Source organism: Phascolarctos cinereus, unplaced genomic scaffold (genome assembly GCF_003287225.1).
Source record: "Phascolarctos cinereus isolate Bilbo 61053 unplaced genomic scaffold, phaCin_HiC Scaffold_5;HRSCAF=322, whole genome shotgun sequence".
NCBI lineage: Eukaryota > Metazoa > Chordata > Mammalia > Diprotodontia > Phascolarctidae > Phascolarctos > Phascolarctos cinereus.
Window position 1 is genome coordinate 46,663,111 of NW_027555958.1, and position 23,335 is coordinate 46,686,445.

At 43.4% G+C, this 23,335-nt stretch overlaps 1 protein-coding gene across 1 annotated transcript; it reads left to right on the forward strand.

Annotated features, from left to right (window-relative positions):
- Positions 1-1,160: 1,160 nt before the first annotated feature.
- PRKAB2 (protein kinase AMP-activated non-catalytic subunit beta 2) lies at positions 1,161-22,811 on the forward strand. Its single transcript, XM_021003432.2, has 7 exons — positions 1,161-1,578; positions 8,060-8,226; positions 10,514-10,607; positions 11,903-12,023; positions 15,621-15,754; positions 16,421-16,489; positions 18,243-22,811. The coding sequence occupies exons 1-7, from the start codon at positions 1,417-1,419 to the stop codon at positions 18,318-18,320; spliced, it is 825 nt and encodes a 274-aa protein (XP_020859091.1). The 5' UTR covers positions 1,161-1,416; the 3' UTR covers positions 18,321-22,811.
- The last annotated feature ends 524 nt before the right edge of the window (positions 22,812-23,335 follow it).

Below are 23,335 nucleotides of genomic sequence, written 5' to 3' on the forward strand. Positions count from 1 at the left end.
ACAATGGGATTTTACATCCTACATCTTTCAGTCAATTTTGACATCGGTGTCAATTATGTAAATTGTTGAATATTGCTTTAGAAAGCCTGCTTATTCCCTGTTAATATCACCATCAAGGATACCTTCAATTAATGCAGATGATTTTATAAAAATTTAATATAGATAGGAGAGAAGCTACAGGGGTTAGTGGTCACTGATGTTCTCTCCGTCAACAATTTTTTCCACACCTTTCGTATCTTTTCCTCCTGCAGATATTTTGTATGTTAGTCCCTTAATGTCTTCAGAATTGTATAATCTCCAGAACAGATTTCTTTATTTCCTTGGTCAAATCCCACTGCTATTTCTTTAGTGCCATTTCTATGTCAGGGACTACGATTGTAGGGTTGAAATATGGTGATTCTAGGAGGCTTAGAGAAGTGTGTGGAAATGATTTTTTTTGTAAATAGTTCCCATTTTTCTATTTGTGTTCTTCTACATCCTTGAATATCACCGGGATGACTTTGTGTAGTTAGATATCTTGCCAAGCTTTATTTTAACCGCTTTGACCCTCTCTTGCTTTTCATTGCTTTATAGGATTATATTCCTAATAGTTATCTATAATTCTTCTTTATAGCATTTCCACACAGTTCATATTCTAGCCTGGTATTGTCTTTGACAGACATTTCTCTGTCTCTGGCAAATAAAGCAAGTATTGTTGACTAAGGCATTTTCTGGATTCTTTCATTCTCTGTGTGGGAATTAATTTACATTTGATTTATTTAACTTCTCTTTTTTTTCTTTTTTCTTTTTTTGTTAGGCAATGGGGTTAATGACTTGCCCAGGGTCACACAGCTAGTAAATGTTATGTGTCCGAGACACAGTTCTCAGTTCTCAGTGGATAGAACGGGACGCTACCATCTCGCCTGGCTCCACACTCAGACTGCGAGGCTCCGGAGCAGAGAGGCCGCCCCTGGCTTCCGCGGGGCTCCGCCCGGACCACGCCCACCGAGCCGCCTCCAGTACCAACGAGAAGACGCCCTCGCGCCTAGAGGGGCGGGGAGGGCGGGGAAGGCCCCCGGCGGCTTCTTCGCCATTTTAGGAGGAAACGCGAACCACCGGCCCTTCCGTTTCAATAACTTTATTGAGCCCCCCCCAGGCGCCAGAGCAACCAGCTCTGCGCATGCGCGGCCGCCTCCCCGCCCCTCCCTCTCCCCGGAGGAGGGCGCTCCGCTACTGAGGCGAATGGGGCGGCTTCTTCGGTGGGGGGTGGCCGTCCCGGGGCATTCCCGGAGAGCAGTCGGAGGAAGGCAGGGGATCCCGGGCTCCCGCTCGCCGTCTTCCCCGGAGAAGGAGGGGGTGGTGCCCTGAGGAGGCCCGGAGAGGGGCGGCGGCGGGAGGACAAACGCAACCCCCCCGCTGAGGACCCCCCGAGCCGCCATGGGTAACACCACGAGCGATCGGGTGCCCGGGGAGCGCCACGGCTCCAAGTCCCACCGCGGCGATGGCGCCGGCGGGCAGGCGCACGGCAAAGAGCACCCTCACAAGATCATGGTGGGCAGCACGGACGACCCGAGCGTCTTCAGCGTGCCCGATTCCAAGGTGCGCAGCGCGCGGCGGGGGGCAGGCTCCCCGCGCCCCCTCCCCTCCGCGGTCCGGCCCGGCTCCGAGCTGGCCTCGGGGGTCGGTCAGTGTCCAGGCTGGTCATTGCAGGAGTGCGCCTGGGCGCGCTGCTCTCCCGGCGTGTGCCTGGCCTCGGGATCCGCCCAGGCTTCCGTGGGAGCCGTCTTCAAGGGTCCGCAGAGCTGTCACGGGTGGAAAATGGTTTTGAGCAAGACCTGGCCGGCGTGAATGGGTGGCCGGTGCAGGGGGCAGATGAGGTCAGCTCAGCCCGCGGTCTGAAGCCAAGCGCAGGGAAGGGCCACCCGGGAAGGCAGGAGCAGGCCTTGCCCTCGGGGAACGTCTATTGTAATGGAAAAGAACATGCACACCCTCACTGCGTACTGACCTGAGATGTAAAGTGAATGGATGGGAGGTCTTGTCAGAGGAGGGGCGGGGCGGGGGGAAGGGAAAGACTTTGCAAAAGGTAGGATTTGACCTGAATCTTGAAGAAAGCCAGGTGGTGAAACACCTGTAGGGACAGCAGAGTCGGAAGATGGGAGTGTCATGTTCGAGGAAGAGCAAGGAGGCTAGTGTCACTAGATCATAGAATGGGTGGAAGGGAGTAAAGAGTGAGAAGACTGGAGGGGTGGGGAGGGCTAGGCTATGAAGGGGTCTAAAAGCCAGACAGAAGTATATACCTACTACATACGTATCACATATGTGTGTGTGTTTATGTATAGACATATACACATACGTGTATATATGTATATACATATAGATATGTATGTGTGTATGTGTATATATATATTTATATATCTGTCTATATCTATCTATATATTTATATATCTATATATTTATATATATCTATATCTATATCTATCTCCTGGAAGTAATAGAGAGCATTCAGGTTTTTTTTTTAATTGTTCTCCTTGTTGGATTCTTTCCTTATGGTGAGAAGCAGAGTATTTTATTGAGTAGGGGAGGACTATAGGAAGGTGGCCTTTGGCTGTAGATAGGGGAGAAGTAGTAGAGCAGACAGCAGGTTGTTGAAATAGTCCAAGCATGAGTTGATGACTGTTGAAAGAGAGAAGGGCATGTATAGCAGAGGTGTTGCTAAGGTAGAAACAAGGAGGTTTGGCTATAGATTGGATGGATGTGTGGGGTGAGTGGAAATGACGAGCTAGGGATGATTTGAGAGTGGGTGACTGGGAGGATTACAAGGAAAAACTGTGCATCATTTAGAACTGTCTGTCTAAATCAGGGGTTCTTCACTTTGTGTGTGTCATGTACCCCTTTGCTAAGCAACTTAGTCTATGGACCTCATGCATGAAAATAATGTTTTTAAATGACTGAAGGAAATGCCAAATTTCAGTTAGAGGTTAGTGAAAATAAAAATGTCATTTCTTCCCCTCCTCCCCGCCCCATACAAGTTTACAGATCCTCTGAAATCCACGGGGGTGGGGAGAGGGGGGCTAGGGTCTCAGATTAGGAAGATCAGATATAAGGGTTACTTGACTTCACAAGTAGGAGATTTGGGGAGAGCATTGACTTTTTTTATCTCAAAAGATCAGAGGATTTTGTTGGACCACAAGCTTAATATGAGAACAGTGCTACACAACCTAAGAATATAATGCAGTCATAGTGTGGAGAGAGACAGATTGATTGATTGATTGTGTAGGATTATTGGAATGTTGTATTCAGTTCTGAGAGGAAAGCCATTGATAAGACAGTGTGGTGTAGTGGAAAGGGTTCTGGACTTGGAGCCAGGTAAACCTGGGTGTGTGACCCCGGGCAAATAATTCACTTGATTCCTCTGTGCGTCAGTTTCCTCATCTTTAAAACCAGGGGGTTGGACTTGATAACCTTTAAGATCCCTCCCAGCTCTAAATATATGATCTTAGGAAACTGGAGAATGTCCAGAAGGACTTTAGGCAGGCCCTGAAGATCATACAGTATGAGAATTAGTTGAGGAAGGGGAGGATGTTTTAGTCTGAAGAGAAAACTTTAGTGGAGATATGATAGCTGCTTTCAGGTATTCCCACAGGCAGTCATATGGAAAAAAGGATTAGATCTGTGCTGCTTGGCCCCAGGACAACAAGCTGAGAATCGTGGGTGGCAGTTACAGGGAAGGAGATTACAAATCATTTAACCGGGAGAGCTATCCAAAAATGGGTTCCCTGGCTTTTCGAGGTAGTGGATTTTCCTTTACTAGGTCCTCAGCCACAGTGTATTTGGCCACTTGTCTGGTCAAGTCAACAAGTGTTAATTGTGCTATGTGCTAACTGAGGAGGAAATCTGGGAGGGTCAGGAGGATGGTCTGGAGAGGAATGAAGGTCTGGGATGTTTGTTGTTTAGGGGCTTCTCTACCCGGGCTTGGGCTAGATGCCCCTTTCACTTCTAGTAGATATTTAATTTAAGGCTTTTTGAATGATTAAATTAAATGTGATATATTGGTTTTGTTGTTTTTCTAGGTGGGGCTCCTCCTGCCTGCTCTGTGGGCTCTCCCTATTTGGGAGCAGAAGCACCCAAAAGAAGGGTCTCTGCTGTTGGGTCCTGGTCATTTCCAGGGTTTTAGTCTGTGGGAGACATTGCTAAAATGGCTTGGATTGGGCTTGTGACTCAGGCTGTCCTAATGGATCTCAAACCCCCTAAGTGCGGCTTGTGTTGAGGAAAAAAGGGGGAAGTGTGCTGAGTTGACAATGGCTAGAGGTAGCCTCGGCTTGGAGTCAGGGAATGGGCTCAAATTCTGTCTCAGACACAAGCTGTGTGACCTTGGGCAAGTCTCTGTGCCTGGGTCGTGTGGACTCCATGCCCTCTGAGGCCCCTTCTGGCCCTAAAGTTCTAATCTTATCAGCTACCACTGCCTGACACTTTCCTACTGTGGCTTCTCTGACTGCACCTGGGTTTTGGATATCCACTGCCTTGTTTGGTTTTACAAATTTGTCTCTATTTTATTCTAGTTCTTTTTTCACTGGTGTCCTCACTCTTTTATTTGTCTAGATTTAACTGCAGAGCAGTTTATGAGAACAAGAGATGGTTGATTTACCTAGTCTTGTTTATGTTTTAAAAGTATAGTGATTGAAGAGGTGAGTTGCTCCCAAACTGGTTACTTTGGGTGTAAGAACAGGAGGGGAGGGAGACACTACCTGTGTTTGGGGCTTCCTCCCCAGTTTTAAAGATAGTGTGAGGCTTATGCAGCACATTCTTGAACTAAATAGATTTTTCCCCCTCATTTCAGTAGTATCTCAAAATGTCTCAGATCCAAGGATTCCTAGGCATTTGGGGGTGTTTCCAGAATTCCTAAAGGAAGCCACCTAGGGAAATTTAGAATGACCTTAACTTTAGATTTAGAAGGGAATGGAGCTTTGATAATATTGAGAAATTTTATGTGGGAACTAGATTAAGCCAATAATGAGTTCTGGAATTACTCATGTATCCTAACTTGATGAATTAAAAATAAAATGAGAGATAGTATTTGGGTCTTTTCTGAGGAGGCAGGGGTGTGCCTAATACTTCTCTTCCTGCCTAGCCAAGTTTGTAATTTAATCCGCTGATGACACAGCATGTCTTATTTCTGCAGTTTGTTTACTTTATCAGTACATGGTTGAAAAAAGGATTTCAGTTTGGGAGGTGGAGATAAATGATAGTAGAAACATATCCTGGTATTTTATCTTTTCCCTCTTCCTCATATCAGCTAAGCTGCTTTCTTGATTAAATCATGGAGAAGCCTCTATGATCCTTTCCCTAGATTCCCATTTCCTAGAATGATGGCTCAGAGTTTAATCCCCTTCCTCTTATTTACCATACTAGGAAGAACAGGCTCTCCAGAGATGGTCACTGTCCAGGCCAAGGCATTCCCCCAGTTTCTAACAGTTGTATGCCATTTAGGTTAGACAAAAACAGACCCTGATTTCAAGGTATGGAAAAAAGTAGCCTTTCCCCATTCGCCAGATTGTCAGTGTGGTGCCCGACATCCTGAACAAAGACCGGGGTCACTGCCCCTGAATTTGAGCCTCTTGGATCGTGTCTTTTTCCTCTGTTACCTTTTTGGTGCTTGTAGGAATACGGGTAGAGCCTGGACCTGGGATCTCATTGACAAGGTGAGCTCTCGGATGGCAGAGCTTCTCCCACCCATGCAGGTCACCACGTGCTTTGCAATTTAGCATTTCAGAGCAAGGATTCTTAGCTTAGATTCTGTGAACTTGGTTTTTAAAAAATGTTTGGTACCTATGTGAATGGAATGCCAGCCCCAGAATCAGAAGGCCCTGAATGCAAATCCAGTCTCAGACACTTACTAGCTGTGTGATCCTGGGCAAGTCACTTAACCCTGTTTGCCTCAGTTTTCTCATCTGTAAAATGAGCTGGAGAAGGAAATGGAAACCACTCCAGTATCTTTGCCAAGAAAATGGGGTCATAGACAAGACTGAAAGACTAAACAACATCTTTCAATATAATTGGTTTCCTTTATGATTCTGTGTATTTTATTTATGTAACAACATTATTCTGATAAAGGATCCATAGACTTCACCAGATTACTAAAGGGATCACACACACACACACACACACACACACACACAGACACACACACACACACACACAGAGTTAAGAGGAGCCCTGGGCTTCAGGTCTCTGGAGGCTCTTTGGGTCTGAACTGGCCTTAACTCTTAGCCCTCTTACAGGTAGAGAATAAAGCAGGATTTTTAAAAATTCATTTTGTCTTGATGGTTGTTTTGGGTTGTTTGCCTGAGATATCTTTTTTTTTTTTAAGAGGCAACATATTGTAGTTGATAGAGTGCTGAGCACGGTGCCAGGGAGATCTGGATTCAAATCCAACCCCAGATACTAGCTAACTGTATCCCTCTCCGCTCTGGACAACTCCATGGAACTTAATACTCCAGGGTTGGAATCTGTACTGGTAGAAGGACATCTCCCAGAAGCAGCTGGTGTTGATATCTGTGTGGCATTGAGTGCTGTGTGACCCCATCTGAGAGGGAACTGCTGGAGTCTGAAAGATTAGGGTTTTTGGTTTTTGTTTTCCAGCTGACTCAATGTATAAATTGGGGAAATGATATTGACTCTTTTCCAGTGTTTGCTATCCATGTGCCTTATACGGTATTTTATTACAAATTTAGTTATAGTCTCAACAAAAACGAGCAAGTAGAATGAGAAATAAAATTCTAAATAATAGGATAAATGCTGAACTATTTACATTTTGATAATAAGAAACACTATTTAAACTTGAAGTTCTGATAACATCTTATTTTCTCTTTTTAATGTTGTGTGCCTATGAGGCATTGGTGTCATTTTTAGAATATAGTCATTATAGGTATGTATAATATTCTAACTTTGCTTTCTTTGTGCTTTATCTCTTTACATAAATTGTCTTCTGGAGAAGCTTTGAGAAATTCAGAGAATCACTTCAGCTGTTGGAAAGAAAATGCTAGATGAAAAGAAATTATAGTGGTTATTTTGGGGGGGGTTGTAGTTGTTACCACCAGATTTTCGTTTTCTTTTTAACTTAACAAAGCTTTGAAGATTCTATTTGTCTTCTCACTCTGGTTATCTGAGGCTGGGTAGAGGACAGTAGTGGAAGAAGCCAAGTGAGTAACTCTTCTGGTATTCTGTAAACATCAGGGGAGTTTGGCACTGCCTTACTTAAAGGGAGCTGTTCTGGCATCATCACTGCTCCTCTTCTCTAAGTCTCTAGAGCCTTCCACCCATACATTTTTAAATTAATTAACTTAGAGCAGATTGAGCAGGGTAAGTGAGGTTTTATATACCTCCCTCCAAATTTGTGAAAAATTGATCATTGACTTTGATAATTCTTCATAATATGCCTGATTCCCTTTCTGTTATTGAAAACTACTAATCAAGTGTGATTCGTGAATTATTTGTTGACCTATTACAATTAAAAACTGGAAGTTATCTATTTCCCTATCAAATGCATGACTGACTTAATAGTGGTTTTAAAAAAAAATCCCACCATCTTCTAGTTGTATAGTGTCACTTGGTAAATGTTAAAGATAGCAACAGAGCCTCATAAGTAAAGCAGAGAAACTCACAGTACTTACAGCATCCTTCATCCTGATTTATGGAGCTCATTTTATGGAGAGGCAGCCGCTCCGAAAAGGTAGAATGACTTGCCTGCAGTCGTCGATAGTATCAGAAGGAAAACCCAGTGTTCATATGCTATATTCTAAGCTAGTCTGTACTTGACTAAGGAAATTTCTACTAGTGGTGGTCTGTTTATTAGGCTGAGGTTTGGTAACCCTTGAACTTTAGCTACTCCAACCCACTTTTTCTGGTGTATCTTTTTGTGGTACATCCAAAATTCAGTAGTAGTTGATTATTCAAAGCATGTTATAGAGATGATCATGTCTAAGGCAAGCCCAGCCCCTCAGTGTGGGCAGCAGTCGGCCTCCTTTCTGAGCACTTGTGCTCTACTTGATTCCAGGGATGACCTGGGTATTTTTTCTTGCAGTTCCCTGGGGACAAAGAGTTTGTGTCCTGGCAGCAAGATTTGGAGGACTCTGTCAAACCCATGCAGCAGGCCCGTCCCACAGTCATCCGATGGTCTGAGGGAGGCAAGGAAGTCTTCATCTCTGGATCCTTCAACAACTGGAGTGCCAAAATCCCACTCATTAAGAGGTAAAGATAGGTATTTGTAGTGGATCCCTAGGTTCTCAAACTGGGAATATCCCCTCTTCCCAAGAGGAATAACAGAATTACAGCTATACCTCCTAAGGATCATCCATAAAGCGTCTAGCCCTGTGGCCAGTCTTTTCCTGCCATACGGTACCTGGACTGTTATTTATAACATTGATGCACCAAAGAATCTTAGACTTTGAGACCACAGATGAAGTCCCATCGTATACTTTTGGTAACTAAACCCCTTTTGATGGAGTCTAGGAAGAGACAGTTAGGCTGAAAACCTCAAGGGGATATGAGCGTTGTCCTAAAGTCCTTGGCAGGCTGTCATGTGGAAGAGAGATGAGACTTGTTGTGGATGGCCCCAAAAGGCAGCAAACAAGAATGGGTGGAAAAAGAATAAATTAAGACTTGATGTCAGGAAATGCCTTTTAGCCATGAGAGTTGCCCAAAGTGACATGGCCTACCTGGGGAAGTGGGGGATCATCCCCCATGGAAGGTCTTCAGGCAGAGGCTGGATGCCCTCTTGTCCCATATGTTGGAGTGGTCTTTCTTTTGGGGACACTGAGGTTCCCCCCAGCTCTGAAATTCTTTGCTTCTGTGATGGTGGCTTCATGTCATTCAGAATGATATACTACCCCAAGTCTTATAAGGTGTCAGTATAGTAGTGGGGGTTTTTTAGGGGGGTAGGGAGGGTTGAGAGAGAGAGAGAATATGTTATAGTAGAAAGAGTACTAGATGGAGCATTAGTTTGAGTTCTGACAGCACTTCTCACTAGAGGGTAGAGCTTGGGCTAAGACATATGTCTCCTCTTAAGCTTAAGTGTCCTCATCTGTAAAATGGAGATGATGATACCTACCTCACCTACCCCACCAGGTATTTGTAAATATGAAATAAGATATTGTTGGCAAAGGTTCTTTTTAAACTGTAAAGCACTAGTAAATATGTTATGAAGAGGATAAATGTGTTGGGGAGAACATATTTTCATAAGCTCATATGTAGAGTTAGTGCTAGAAAAGGACCTTAGGGGTCATTTAATCCAACCCCCTTATTTTACAGCCATAGAAACCGAGACCTAGAGAAGCTCATACAGAGAGTAAATGGCAGGGCTGGACTTTCAAAGCCAAGTAGAAGGAGTCCCAGTTTTTTGCCACCGTGCACTTCTAGAAATGGCATCGTAGAGTAGATTTCATTTTCTCCCTGGGGGTTTCATCTATTACTGAGGAGTTGGCATCATCCAAGCAGACATTTTAAGTGGTTACTCAGATTCAGTGAGTGCCCTTGAGCAAGTCACTCTGCTTGAGCTCTGTAATGTAGACAGTCTCTAAGGTCTTTCTGGGTCTAAAATGGATGATTCTTTGATCCTAGGCAGCATTTTTAGACATCATTTCTTCCTCCAAAAGTGGAAGTTCTTTCATCATGAGCTTTTTATCCACACGGTCCTTGGAGGTCAGACAGTACTCTAGGGAAGAAACTGAAAAAATATTAAAAGGCGGCTCTCAGTTATTTCTACCCAGGGCTTATATTCTTAAAACCACCTAATTTCTTCCCAGTCTCAGACTGGAGGATCACTTTGTGTGGACTGACTTGGCATGGCTAACTAAAAATAAATTGCTTCATGGAACAAAGCCTTTTTGACCCTCTCTCTATATATATTAGGTTTGGCGTAGAATTTATTAGAAATAGGTGACAATTATTCATGTAAATATTGCATGGTTATAATAGAGTGGAGGAGAAGGGACCTCATGTCGTTGGTGCTCTTAGCACCAGTCCAGTGCTGTTTCCTCTACTCCACACTATAAGGGATTTTTTCCTGTGTTAAGTACAGCTATATGTAAATATATGTAAATAGCCCTTATGTCAATATAACATGCCATTCCAATAAGTTATTAAATGGCAACTCTGTAAGACAATTGGGGATGCAGAGATGAAAAATGACAGCACCTGCCCCAAGAAGACCGTGCGTTAAAGCTAGAAGGTATGGAGGGATCTTTGTTACCCGATGATGGGCTGCATAGTCATGGATTGTTCAGCCCCTGCTGGACTCTTGAAGAACCTCTCTTGAGTCACAGAAGGTCTTCATTCTGTGTCAGTGAAGGGAGTATCTATGCTAAAATAAATCACAGATCCTTAAATTATTGAAGCAAAATGCAAGGGCAGAAGGACAGAGCATTTAAGGAAGATTTGAGGAGGGACAGAACTCGGCTCCAGATTTAATTATGGCAACTGAACCGTGGGAACCCAATAATAGAGTCTCAGTTTCTTCTTATTCTCCATTTCCTTGTAGCCACAATGATTTTGTTGCCATTTTGGACCTCCCCGAGGGTGAGCACCAGTACAAGTTTTTCGTGGATGGCCAGTGGGTCCATGATCCATCAGAGGTAAGTGAACTGTTGGAATTGTGTTACTCTCATCCTGGCCAGGCCCTCATCACCTTTCACTTAAAACTGTTAGAATAGTTTACTAACTGATGTCATCATCTTTGGTGTACCAGCCTTCCAATCCATCCTACACAGCACTGCCAAATAAGATGTGTTATCTACTAGGAAGACTAATCACATCTCCTATTCAGTTATCTTCCATTAAAAAAGGAAAACAAAAACAAAACCAAACATGCTTATTAATTGCCTTGGTATTGAATAAAGTCCAAATCTATCCTGGTGTTCAAGGCCCTCTTTGATCTGTTTTTGCAGCCTCTTGTCATGCTTCTCTTCCTTGTATAGTTTATACTATAACCAAACTGTACTATTTACCAATAGTTCCAAACATGCCCTGCCTTTTCTAACTTGGCTCAAAAGGTGTCCTGTTCTTGGAAGGCTCTTTCTCCTTTTCCCACATTTCCAGCTGTTAAAATCCCTTGCCTCCTTCAAAGTTTAGCTCAAATGCTGTTTTTTCGATGAAACTTTCCTTGATTCCCCTTGCAGGAAGTGCTTTCTCACATCTCTGACCTGTGTATTCAGGACAATGTCCATCCATTTTATACTAATCACATTATCCCTTTTTAGCACAGTGAGGAGACTCCAGTAGAACTGAGTCAGAAGACTTGTTTTTGTTCCCTGATGCTGATATTTATTAGCTCTGTGATTATAGGCAAGACATCTAATTTCCGTAAGTCTCACTTTCCTCTTAGGATAATGATATAGAGTCATAAGAAAAGAACTTTGTGAAAAATTTAAAAGAAATTTTCTCTCAACACAAGCTATGTGCCTTGTGTGTAGTGGACATGATGCACTGAATCAGATTGAATGCATTATTGTTTTTATAGCTGTTTGTGAATATACCATTTCCCCTAATAGACCATGAGTTCTTAGGGGGCAAGGAATACGACTTATTTACCTTTAATTCCTTTTGCTGCCCAACACTTAGACACACTAGGTGTGCCTTCACTCATTGGAGTAGGTGCTTAATAAGTGGTAAGTGAAATTCACTCCTGTCATATCTTACATATGTTGTTGTCAGAACTGAAGGAAAGAAACAGCTCTAAGTGAGGCATGCTGGAGTTTGTGCTGTGGTATTCTTGTTAGGAGGTTGTGCAGTTGCGGATTGTTGATCTGGCCCAACTCTTGTTGAGTGTCCATTTCTTGGTGAAAGACAAAGATCAGGCGTGAGTGTTTTCAGCAAAAAGGAGGTAATTCTGGAAAGGGACTTCATTGCACTTTTCATTTTTCTTTTTCAGCCTGTTGTTACCAGCCAGCTTGGTACTATTAACAACCTGATACATGTCAAAAAGTCTGATTTTGAGGTGTTTGATGCTCTGAAGTTAGATTCCATGGAGAGTTCAGAGACTTCATGTCGAGGTAACTTGTATTTTGATCTTATTACAAAACCCACCTTAAAATATACCTGCCTTCCTAAGAACTCTCTCGCCTTCTTTCTTTGTAAAGCAGAAATTTCTTATTTTGATACCTTCTTGATCACCTAATCGTAAGCTTTTGGATCGTTTCCTCTCTTTGCTTTTTGCTATTTCTATCCAAGTATAACTCACTTAGACAACTACTGCCCTTGTGCCTTCTTATTGGTAGCCATACCAAGGGCCCGGTGGTCCTCAGGTTCCAGATCATACTGGTTATCCTGCTCCATTGGGAATTGGTTCAGCTTACTATGGTTGATAAGGACTGGTAGGTGAAAAAGAAAAATTAGAGGAAGAAAACTTGTATGCTTTTATTTCCTAAAAATTTTCGATTAAATTTTGAAAATCAGAAAGTGCCCTCAGAAGAAAAGAACTCATTTTTTCCTCTTAATTTATCTACTTGGTTGGGTTTTTTTTTTTTGGCGGGGGAGGTAGAATACAATAGAGAGTTGAATATAACCAGATGTCCCAAAAGTAGAGTCATGGATAAACAGTGTGATGGAATTGTGATAAATAAGCACAGTGAAAACAGTATTGATGGTGCACAAAAATACAGGTCAAGACATCACCCCATAATGTCACTGGTCCTCTTTGAAAATTAAGGACAAACAACAATAATGAAAATATGTGTCTCATTCTGCACCCTAGATCTGTCACTGTTGAATCGCCATAGCAATGGCAAACACGTGAACCCTGTATGTGGAAGTACCTAATTGAAAACCAGAACATGAGATCATCCCTACACATTGACTGTAATGAATAAATGTGTATGGACATTAACAAAAAAGAGTGAGTCAGCAGGAAGTTTGTGAGCTTCTCTTATGTGCCAGGCCCAGTGCTAAGCACTAAGGACAGACACAAGGAAAGGCAAAGACAGGCACTGCCCTCAGGGAGCTGACTGTCTAAAGGGAAGCCAGCATGCCAACAGCTGTGTACAAACAAGATACTACAGGACTGACGGGATAATCTTAGAGGGAAGGCACTGGAATTAAGGGCTCAAGAAAGGCTTCCTGGAGAAAAGGGATTTTAGCTGGGACTTAAGGAGGGAGAGTGAGGTGGAGAGAACATTCCAGGCATGGGCAACAGCCAGAGAAACTCCCCAAATTGGATTATGGAGCCTGTTGTGAGAGGATCAGCCAGGACGCCAGCATCCCTGGAGCACAGAGGTTTACATTTGATCTTGAAGGTGATGGGGAGCCATTATTGCTGAAGAGGGGCCCGAACGTGGTCAGACCTGCCCTTTGGGAAGATCATTTTGACATTTGAGTGGAGGGTGGACTAGCGTGGAGGGAGATGTACGGCAGACAAACCAACAGGCTGCTGCACTGATCTGGAGGTGAGGTGCGATGACACCTAAGAGGCAGTTGGAGGTATGAGACTGGAGATGGGGACAGAGGCCAGGGCTAGAGAAATAGATCTGAGAATCAGGGGCAGAGAGGCCATAATTGGATTCATGGGAATTGATGGGATTATTAAGAGAAAGAATATAGAGGGAGAGGAGGACAGAGCCTTGGGTGAAGGAGGGAGGATCAGGAAAACTTTGAAGGAAGGCATATCAAGGAAAAGAAGATCATTAACAATGTTTAGAGGTAAGAAAGGTGATGATTGAAAAAAGACTATTAGATTTGGCAGTTAAGACATGCTTGGTAACTTTGGGGAGGGCAGAGAGTTAAGAAGAGAGTAAGGGGGAAGGCTGTAGAGGCACCTCTTGTGTGGGACCTGCTCAGGAAGGTTAGCCATGAAGAGGAGAGATCCAGGCTGGTTATTGTCATTGAAGATGAGCAGAGACAGTCTGGCTTTAGTTAATGGCCGCAGAGATAGGGAAACATTTCTTTGTTGGCAGGAGAGAGGCAGCCCTTAGGGGGGCAGTCTGCTAGAGAAGGGGATGAGATCACTTGTGGACCTAGGAAATAACTGAGGGGTAGGTTTGGAGCTTGGAATGAAGAATAGTAAACAAGGTTTGAGATTGGGTAGCAGAGAGAGAGGTAGAATGAAAGCAGAGTGTGCTCAGAGGAGGACATTTCAGAGTCCCTGAATGTGGAAGCAGAGATTTTGGAGAGATATAAATAATTAGAGAATCTCTTTTGTAAAGTTGCTTGTTTGCATTTTAAAAACAAAATGAGGGGCAGCTAAGTGGCACAGTGGATAGAGCACTGGCTCTGAAGTCAGGAGTACCTGAGTTCAAATCCGGCCTCAGACCAAACACTTGACACTAGCTATGTGACCCTGGGCAAGTCACTTAACCCCAATTGCCTTTAAAAAAAAAAAAGAATGGACTGTGTTTGGACATAGTTTTAACTAATCCTCTCTAGCCCTTCCTCAGCTTCTTGGGGCAGCTAGGTGGTGCAGTGGATAAAGCTCTGGCCTTGGAGTCAGGAGGACCTGAGTTCGAATCTGGCCTCAGACATTTGACACTTACTAGCTGTGTGACCTTGGGCAAGTCACTTAACCCCAATTGCCTCACAAAAAAAAAAAGACAGTGAGAGCTGTGGCCTAAAAATCTGCTTACTGTCCTTATCTTATTCCAGGATCCTATATGTCTTGGCAATTAAATTGTAGTTTACAAGGACCATTCTGGCTGCACATAGAACCAAATTATACTGCCTTCCAGTATACCTACTCACTGTGGTTTATCTTTCATCTTTGCATCTTTTTCCCCTTATCCAGTTTCTTATTCTATTAGCTTCTTTCCCCTTATTAATTAATGGTAACAGTGGAAAGAACATCCTCTTGGGAATGATATAAGATGTGCTCCATTCCTAGCTCAAGCACTGACCAGCTGTATGATTTCTGACCTCTTTTTATTTATCAAGGGAGGTGGTAAAAGTGAGACAATTTAAAAGTGCAATAGTCAAATAAAGATGCAAGATTTCATTCTTAAGTATTTCTTTTGGTACCTTTTCCCCCATTTCCACACAGCAGAGATAACAAGACATTGTAGTGCTTATGGCTCTGAAGAAGGAATTAGTTGATGGCCAAGTGATCCGAAATGACTGAAGTCACCCTTTTGGTCGTATTTATATTGACTCTAGTATGTGTCTCCCATTTTAAGGCCAGGGGTTTTGGTCCTCTAATCTGTCTTGTTAAATGAAAGTATATTTTGTTTTTGGATCTTAGACTAAGTCAGTGATTCCTAACCCTGGTTGAATTTCAGCAGAAAATGTCTTCAGTTTTTTCGCAGGTGTTGAGGAGTCCTTGACAGATTTTCAAAGGAAAATTAATTTTATTTAACTTTAATTTTAAAAATGAATTTGCCAAATAGCATTTTTATTTGATGATGTGAAGTTGGAGAAACAGATTCCCCCTCAATGGCAGTCTTCAAGCAAAGACCAGATAGCCACTTGTTGGATATGCGCTAAAGGGGATTCTTGGTCAGGTGTGAGTTGGACCCTTTTCCTTGGCATTAGCAGTCCCTTCCATATCTAAGAGTAAGTGACTATCATTGTGATAGCATTAGCTTTCAACAAGGTCATCTTTCACTGGTTCAAAAGTCTTTTGATTTCTATTCACATTTTCCTCTAATACTTGGGAAAATTTCTTTCAGACCTATCCAGTTCTCCACCAGGGCTTTATGGTCAGGAAATGTATGTCTTTCGATCTGAGGAGCGCTTCAAATCCCCACCCATCCTTCCTCCTCACCTTCTCCAGGTTATTCTTAACAAGGACACTAATATTTCTGTGAGTATCTTGTCACTCTGCCCTTTTAAGGTTTAGGGCTTCTCAGAACTAGTGGAGATGGAAAGACCTCCATAAAAATCATTTGCACCTATATGACAATATCGTGAACCAAAGGTCAGTAGTTCCAGAAGATGCAGATTCAGGAGCAGACACATAGTATCAGTTATCTAATGCTGCAGTACAACACCAAGTTCCCCTCCCCCAGTGTAGAGTTGTGGCTTCATGAAATACCAGTACCAACGTGGAGTCATCTGTTGGTTTTAATATTGTTAGGCCCAGAATATTGGCTTGCTGAGACCAACTTATGGAACCACAATTCAGCAAGTGTTTATCGAGCATTTAATATCGTCTTTGTGCTTTGGGGCATAGAAAAGAAGCATAAGACTTATTCTCCACCCTCAAAGAACTATTAACCCAAAACTGTAACCAACATAACTCATTTTCATTACCATCTTTGGCCTTCAGATCTCCAGTGTGAGCCTAGGGTGTATGATTTGAATTTCACATCTGTTCAAAAGGATTAAGCAGATTTCATGTCTTAGGGTTTTTACATTTTAGTGTTCTAGGTATGAATTTCCGACCAGTGGAAAAGGCCTTTGAGGAAGGGGAGCTCCGGGTATTTCTTTACTTTGTGTTGAGCTCTGGTGTTTTCTTTCTCTCCTTCAGTGTGACCCAGCACTTCTTCCTGAACCAAACCATGTCATGCTCAACCACCTGTATGCATTGTCCATTAAGGTGAGTGATGGTCTGGCTACTCACAAGGATTCCTGGAAGGGGTATATGGTAAAAGAGGCGTTAGGCTGACCTTGTTGACCTTGCTGACCTCTCCTCCCTACACGCACTGGTGGTGACCAGTTGACAAGAAGGCACTTGCTTAGGGGTAAGCTTTTTGTCATCAGACTCAACTGGTTTTCTGTAATTGGACTACTCTGCCTTTGAATGAACCTATCTATTAGCAATTTGTTGCTTCCATATTAGTCATTAAATGGCACCATATTTTAGTAAGGTTGTAGGGTCCATAGCCAGAGGGCCCCATTCATAAAGAATAAGAAACTGGAATGTGGAACAAAATTATTTTGCTCAGTGCCAGAGGGTAGCCTAGGAGCATGGGCTGCAAGTTTCAGCTCCCATGTTGGGAGTTGACAGCTAGAACCTTCCAGAAGCAGAACGGGCCTTCCATGGAAGTTCTGTATTCCCTCTCACTACAAGTCTTCAAGGAAGGGCCTGGTGACCACTTGTCAGGCATATTCTACTTGTTCAGGTCTGAGTCAGACTAGAGGCATGTCCCCTGAGGTCCCTTCCAACTGGGAGCTTCTGTGGTAGCCTCAGACCTGGAGAAGAACCTAGCTTGTAGGGAGCTCTCAATGTTCTTAATGGTGTGGTCTGAGCTGGTTCTCTTTTCCTGTAGCATACTCTCAGGCTATCCGTAAAGCCGTATGCTTTTGTTCTAGCCCCCTCAGTTTTCAGGAACTAGAGCTAACTGAAAAAGAGCCAGAGATTCTCCATCACCTCCAAACACGCACATCCCTGCTGGTTCACCTTGTGTTTTAGGAACCTGATAAGTGCATTCATGAAGCACATATTGTGTGCCAGGCGTTTTCCAGCCGCTGAGGTTACAAAGAAGGACGCAAATGTCTCTTAATTATCACAGCATCTTTCCCTCTGTTGCCCAGGCCTTCCTAAGGAGCTACCTCCCTTACCTCCACCGCCTTGCTTCCCGGTTCTTTTTCTGCTACTCTTTGGCCCTCTCCCTTTGTCTTGTGTAAGCAGTGATTAAGCCTAGAATGCCTGTGGAGTAATATTGTATTTGGGAGCTTCTTAGAGAGCCTTAGTTTCTCAATCTGGCCTTTTTGGATCCTTTTGTCCTTTGATCACATTTCAGAGACTCCCTTTTGTCATTTACATCTGCCTGTTTTTTGGCTTTCATGATAATGGTAGACCTGCCATCTCCCCCTGTGGCTTAAACAGTATTTGATAGTATGGAGCAAAGGTACCAGAAGATGGCGCTTCCTTCTGAGTTCTAGCCCCTAGTCCAAGGACATTCCTTCTTACAGGGGTTTAGCCTGGCTTTGAGTCATCCCCAGACCGGAGGGTACTTGGAAAACCAATTAAAGTCTTTGGAGCTCAGCTACTGGGTCATTCTTTCTAGGGAAGATTTGGGGGTCTGGGCCCATTTTGAACTTCCTTAGGTAGCCTATTTTTCCTCAAATGAAAGTAGACTCTTCCATGCAGATAAGAGCTGCATATGCTTTGGCAAGAGATAGAAATTCACTAAAATGTCTTTGTGTTTTTCTTGCTTTAGGCTTTCCCTTTAGACAGTACTGCAGAGGTATTTCCTCCAGAACATCCTCTGGTTTTGCCTCTAGTTAATCCCAGTACTTGATATCAATGCATGTTCAGAGTTGGGGGCTAATTGGTGGTACTTAGGGCGTGAGTGAGCTGAGCCTCGGAATGGGGAATTAGTTGCCCCTTTTTCTCTCTCTTCCAGGACAGTGTGATGGTTCTCAGTGCCACTCATCGCTACAAAAAGAAGTACGTCACCACTCTGCTGTACAAGCCCATCTGAATGGGGCCCTATTCGCTACCCTGGATGTGGAAGAAATGTCCTCTTTGTATTTCTGTGCTGAATCCCAGGCTTAGCTTAGAACTGAGAACTGACAACTGACAAACTTTGAGGCCAGTTTATGTGCTTCTGAGCCTCCTCTGAATGGGTTGTTCTGCTCCTCCATTGGACTGCAGGAGCATGTGTGTGTGTGTTTGTGTGTGTGTGTGTACGTGTACGTGCACTCCCTCGCGAGCACATGTAGTTTGTTGTTTTTGTTTTTTTAAGAGAAAAGGGTGGGCTCATGCATATGTGTGTGTGTGTGTGTGTGTGTGTGTGTGTGTATATATATATATATATATATATATATATATATATATCATACATACAGTATCTTAATGTTCTTGGAAACCTCGCCGCTATCAAATCTCTTTCCGTAGGATGCCTATTGAGTGCTTTCCAGAGGCTTAGGGGAATAGAAGTGAGAACACTACTTAAAGCTGCATGGAATAATAAATGTGAAGGAACCTTGTCCGGCATAGAACCTGGTGATAAAAGTGGGTCACACTGCTGGCCAGGCACTCCCATAGGAGATCTTGCATCTCTCTGTGGAAAGCTATCCTCAATTAAGTGGAAGACTTATCTTTTTTTCAAGTTCCCCAAAGCTGTGATTTTTTCCCTGCATACAACGCTTCATTCTTCCTGATCCCTTCACCAGCTCCTATTCCTCACTCTTTTCCCTTCAGGACAAAATTTAGGGTCACAGGTGAGGGTCCCTGTGAAGGGTAGTGGGGTAGAGACCTCATTTCCTGCCTTAGGGGTAGGATTGTCCAGAGACACCCTTTCTCTTTAAGCCATATGCTGGCTTGCTTTAGTTCCTAGTGAAGAAACACATTTAGAAGGTCCTGAAAATGTCAGGGTTCATAAGGCATGTCATGCCTCATGTAGGCTTGCTCTCAGCTCCCTCCGGCAGATAAGAGAAAGGTCTCAAAAGATCTTGTTCTTGAGCCTAGCTTCCTGAATATTTACATTTGGACAGCCTTCCCTGGGCCTACCATTATAATGTAATGCCATTGTGTGTGTGTGTGTCTTGTATGTGTATGTAGTACATGTAATGTCATTATATAATAACTGACATTTCTATAGTGCTTTAAAGTTTACAGAGCATTTTGTATACCTAATCTCATTTGACTCTAATAACCCAATGAAGTATATATTACATATATTATTTTCCTCATTTTACAGGTGAGGAAAACTGAGTCTGAGAGTAAGTTAAGTGACCTACCCATGGTTACAAAGCTAGTAAGTGTCAAAGATGGGCATTGAACCCAGCTCTTCCTAACCCTTAAGTCCAGTCCTCTGACCACTCTGTCATGCTGCTCTAGATGTAAGTTCACTCTAGCTTCCTTGGGTAGAGAAGGGAATTCCTTCATCCCCAAGTCTCTTACCCTCAAGCTGAGACACAAGATGGTACCCTTTAGAATAGTGCATTAAACTCTTTATAAGATTTTTTTTTTTTGCTCCTCATTTTAAAAGTAACTTGACTTTGGCTTAGCAGAAATTGTGCAGTCAAATTCACTGTTATATTGTTGAGGCTTGAAATTTTTCCAAGTGTCTGTGGTCCTTCCCTTTTTACAGAGGAATGCAGGTCATCTGTCCACACTCAAGGAGGCTAAAGCTGTTGCTGGCTGAGGGTCTCCCACACTGCCTAGGATGGACCCTGCCACAATAACAGGGCACCAGCAGGTCACTTTGGCTACCTCCTGCCTATCCTGAGCTGAGCTTGGAAAAGACTTCTCGTCTTGGGAGTGTAGCCTTATGGGTTCTCAGCATCTTGGCCAGTCTCAGTCTTAGGGTGGTGGGGAGAGCAGGGATGCCCTAGTAATGGGGGAGTGAATGAAACTGGCTTGGCTAATTATTGAGCTTAATTTATGCTGCCTTGGACACTTGAGAACTTTTCCACCTTTGCACCAAAAATCTTGTATGGACACCCTACTTTGGGCCCAGATGCCCTTTTCCTGGAGTAGTGTTGTGGTTGTTTTTGTTAAATCATATGACACTTTGAAATTGTTTGATGAAATATGACATAAATTTGAGTGTTTCACAGGTCAGAAAAACAAAACTCAGATTTTTTTTTCCTGTGATGTCTTTTGCCAGGTTATCTGTTGTGACGGGATTGAACAAAGTTGTAGTTGTCATATCTAATGACCTCTGTATTCACGTATTAAATTTTTCATTCCACACAGGTCTATGTAGTGCTGGAGTGAGACGGGAAAGGGGACACTGAAGTTCTCTCTTGGGCCCAAGACCTGTGGCTCAGTAGCAGTGGGTTGTGGCCCTGGTGTCCTCCATTCAGACTTCTGTGTCCTGAATGATGTGTGGGGTGCCACTTTGCCAAGCTTTGGGGAAATAAATCTACCCTAAGCCACAAGTAAGATGGAAGCCAGCCAGTTAGTTAGAAGGGAATTGTTAGGAAGGGGCATGGTAATTACTCCCTTCTCCACATGAGTAGAGCACTCTACCAGAATCCAGCAAGTCTCCACAAAAAGTTGTTGTGGCCGCCTGGGAGGAAGTGGTCCGGAGCATGACCTGCTCTGGTTTTGAAAAGCTTTTACAGGTGTTTGTTTAAATGATGCCTTTATCTTCCACCTTAGACATTCTGATAAAGGTCTGGAAATGAGGGGCAAAGGTAGCGAAACCTACTTTTAAGCTTTTTGTCGGTCATTTCCACAGAATATCTGAGGGCAAACTGGCACATTAACAGAATGGGTTATCCTTCAAGGAGGAAGGACTGTGAAAGAACCAAAACATGGTATAGGAACAGTAGGGGAAAGGGAGAGCAGAGAATTTGGGGCTTCTCTGATGGACAGCCTATGGGCACAATAGAGGCCCGAGGGCAAGTAGAACTTAGGCCAGTCTTAGAAACCTGGCCTTAGCCCTGGGTTTGCCAAACCAAGCCCAGGATCTTAGGGATGCCCAGGAGGAGGCATTCTCTTCCATTGTGTGCACATTGACCTCCCTATAAATATTTTGAGTTCCCTATAAATATTCATTTCCTAAGGACATGGTCTCTCAATTCAGATGTCACTTAAAACAGACTTTTCACTTTAAGTCATAATGGAAGCAATAAAAACAATTAGATGAATCCTCAGAGTTTGGTGAAATGTTACGTGGCCTATATGGCCATGGCTAGCCAGGGCCACAAGAGGCACCACAGGCCTTGCCTTCATTAACCCAGAGCTAGCCAGGAATTAGCTCTCCATCCCCACTGCAAGTAATTTAGACATTTCCAGATGGAAATTTAGGAAGGAGGCTTGTTTCTTAGGGAGTTCTGTAGTCTATTCCCTACTCTCATCATTCCCAGATTTCTCCCGCCTTGGCAGACTCTTAAGTTATAATCTCTTTTCCATGAAGTGGTGAGATTGATATTTAGAAAGAGTCAGATTGGGGAAATGAAATGAATGCATTGGTTTAGGAAGCCTCTCTCAGGAAGGAGCTGGCCACAGGTATTTATGAAGTATTCAGTATTCTAGTGCATTCTCCAAGTCCCATCCTCAGAGGGCTGGCTGGCACAGACCAACAACGGTATGAGTCTGTGTAGGTTGTTGGCCCTTCGTTTATCTTATGTCTTGAGAGCCAAATGCCTGCCCTTGTTTATTCACTGCTGCTAACTAGTTTATTCACAGTATCAAAATAGTATGTGATGGGTCAGAGCATTTGCTTCAAAGCAGACAGTTACACAATTTAAGGTAGCAAGGTACAGCTCCTCTGTAAGAGAAAAGGCTTTTTGGAGCACAGGGGCCTAAGTTAGCATTGAAAGAGACCTTCTGGGACTTTGATTTGGGCCTTTTGGTCCTGAGAAGGCCCTTATAAATCCTTCATAAATTGGATTGAGTTAGTTGAGTCGCTGTCCTAGTGTGCCACCTAAGGGGGAGGAGGTGTTATTTTCTGACAAGGTTCTGTTTCACTTAGAGAAGAACTTTTCCTTAGTCTGAAGGCTGAGTACAAGTTCCATTTTAATTTCTCTGACATAAGGTGCTATTGGTATCACTGTGCCCAAAAGAACCCTGACTAACATAAAAGTATTCCTAGAAGTGAAATTTGAGACAAGTGCTGAATCCAGTCAATTTTATCTCAAAAAGATTAACTAATGGAGGTACCTACATTAAGTATTTTTAAGTCCTGGTGATCTCTCTTCCTTTCTGCAAACACTTCCCCTGACCAGGATGGTGTTTCAGGGCACCCAAAGCAGGAATGTCTATTTGTTCAATGGTCTTAAATCTTTGCATGGGCCCTTGAAAAAGGCTGATCAAATTTTCAGAGAACAGGAGGACACCTCCCCATCCTTGTACCTCCATATATTGGAAGCTCTTTGTTTTCCTACTGATGACCTGTGACTTACCCCTGGATGAGGTGTGTGATACCTGTAGTACGCAGAGCCTCTGTGATGTCACGTGGACAGGTTCATTTTCCCGTGAATGTAACTCTTAAAATAAAAATTATCGTACAACACAAGTCTTGTGGGTCTCCTTCCATTACTGTGTTGTCAAGGCACACCGACCTCTGGCAGCCAGACAGTTGGGATTGTTCCCAGAACAGTGGGTAACAAGTGTCATAGGATAGGTATAGGAGGTATCAGCACAAAGGCAGATTCCATGACTTCACATTTCCCTGATCTGGTCATTCATTCTTGCCTAATAAACACGTGGACTTAACCTGCTCATTGACTCCAAACATGGACATGCAGCTGAAGGCAGTAGTGTGTGCTCAGCATTTTTCCACGGTGAAATGGGAAACTATACTTAGGTAATGAACACATTTGAACAGACTAATACAATATGGCAAGGTAGGGAGAGCTAAGTTCAGGTGTGACCTTCACATTCTGGCTGTGGGACCCTTACAAGTCACTTAAACTCTCTGTGTCCCAGGTCAGAGCAGAAGTCAATAGGATCTCTATTAATAGAAGGCATGTCTCCCCAGGAGCTGCCCACCCTCTTCAGACTGTCCTCTCTCCCCCACATCTAGCAGTGAAGGCTAGT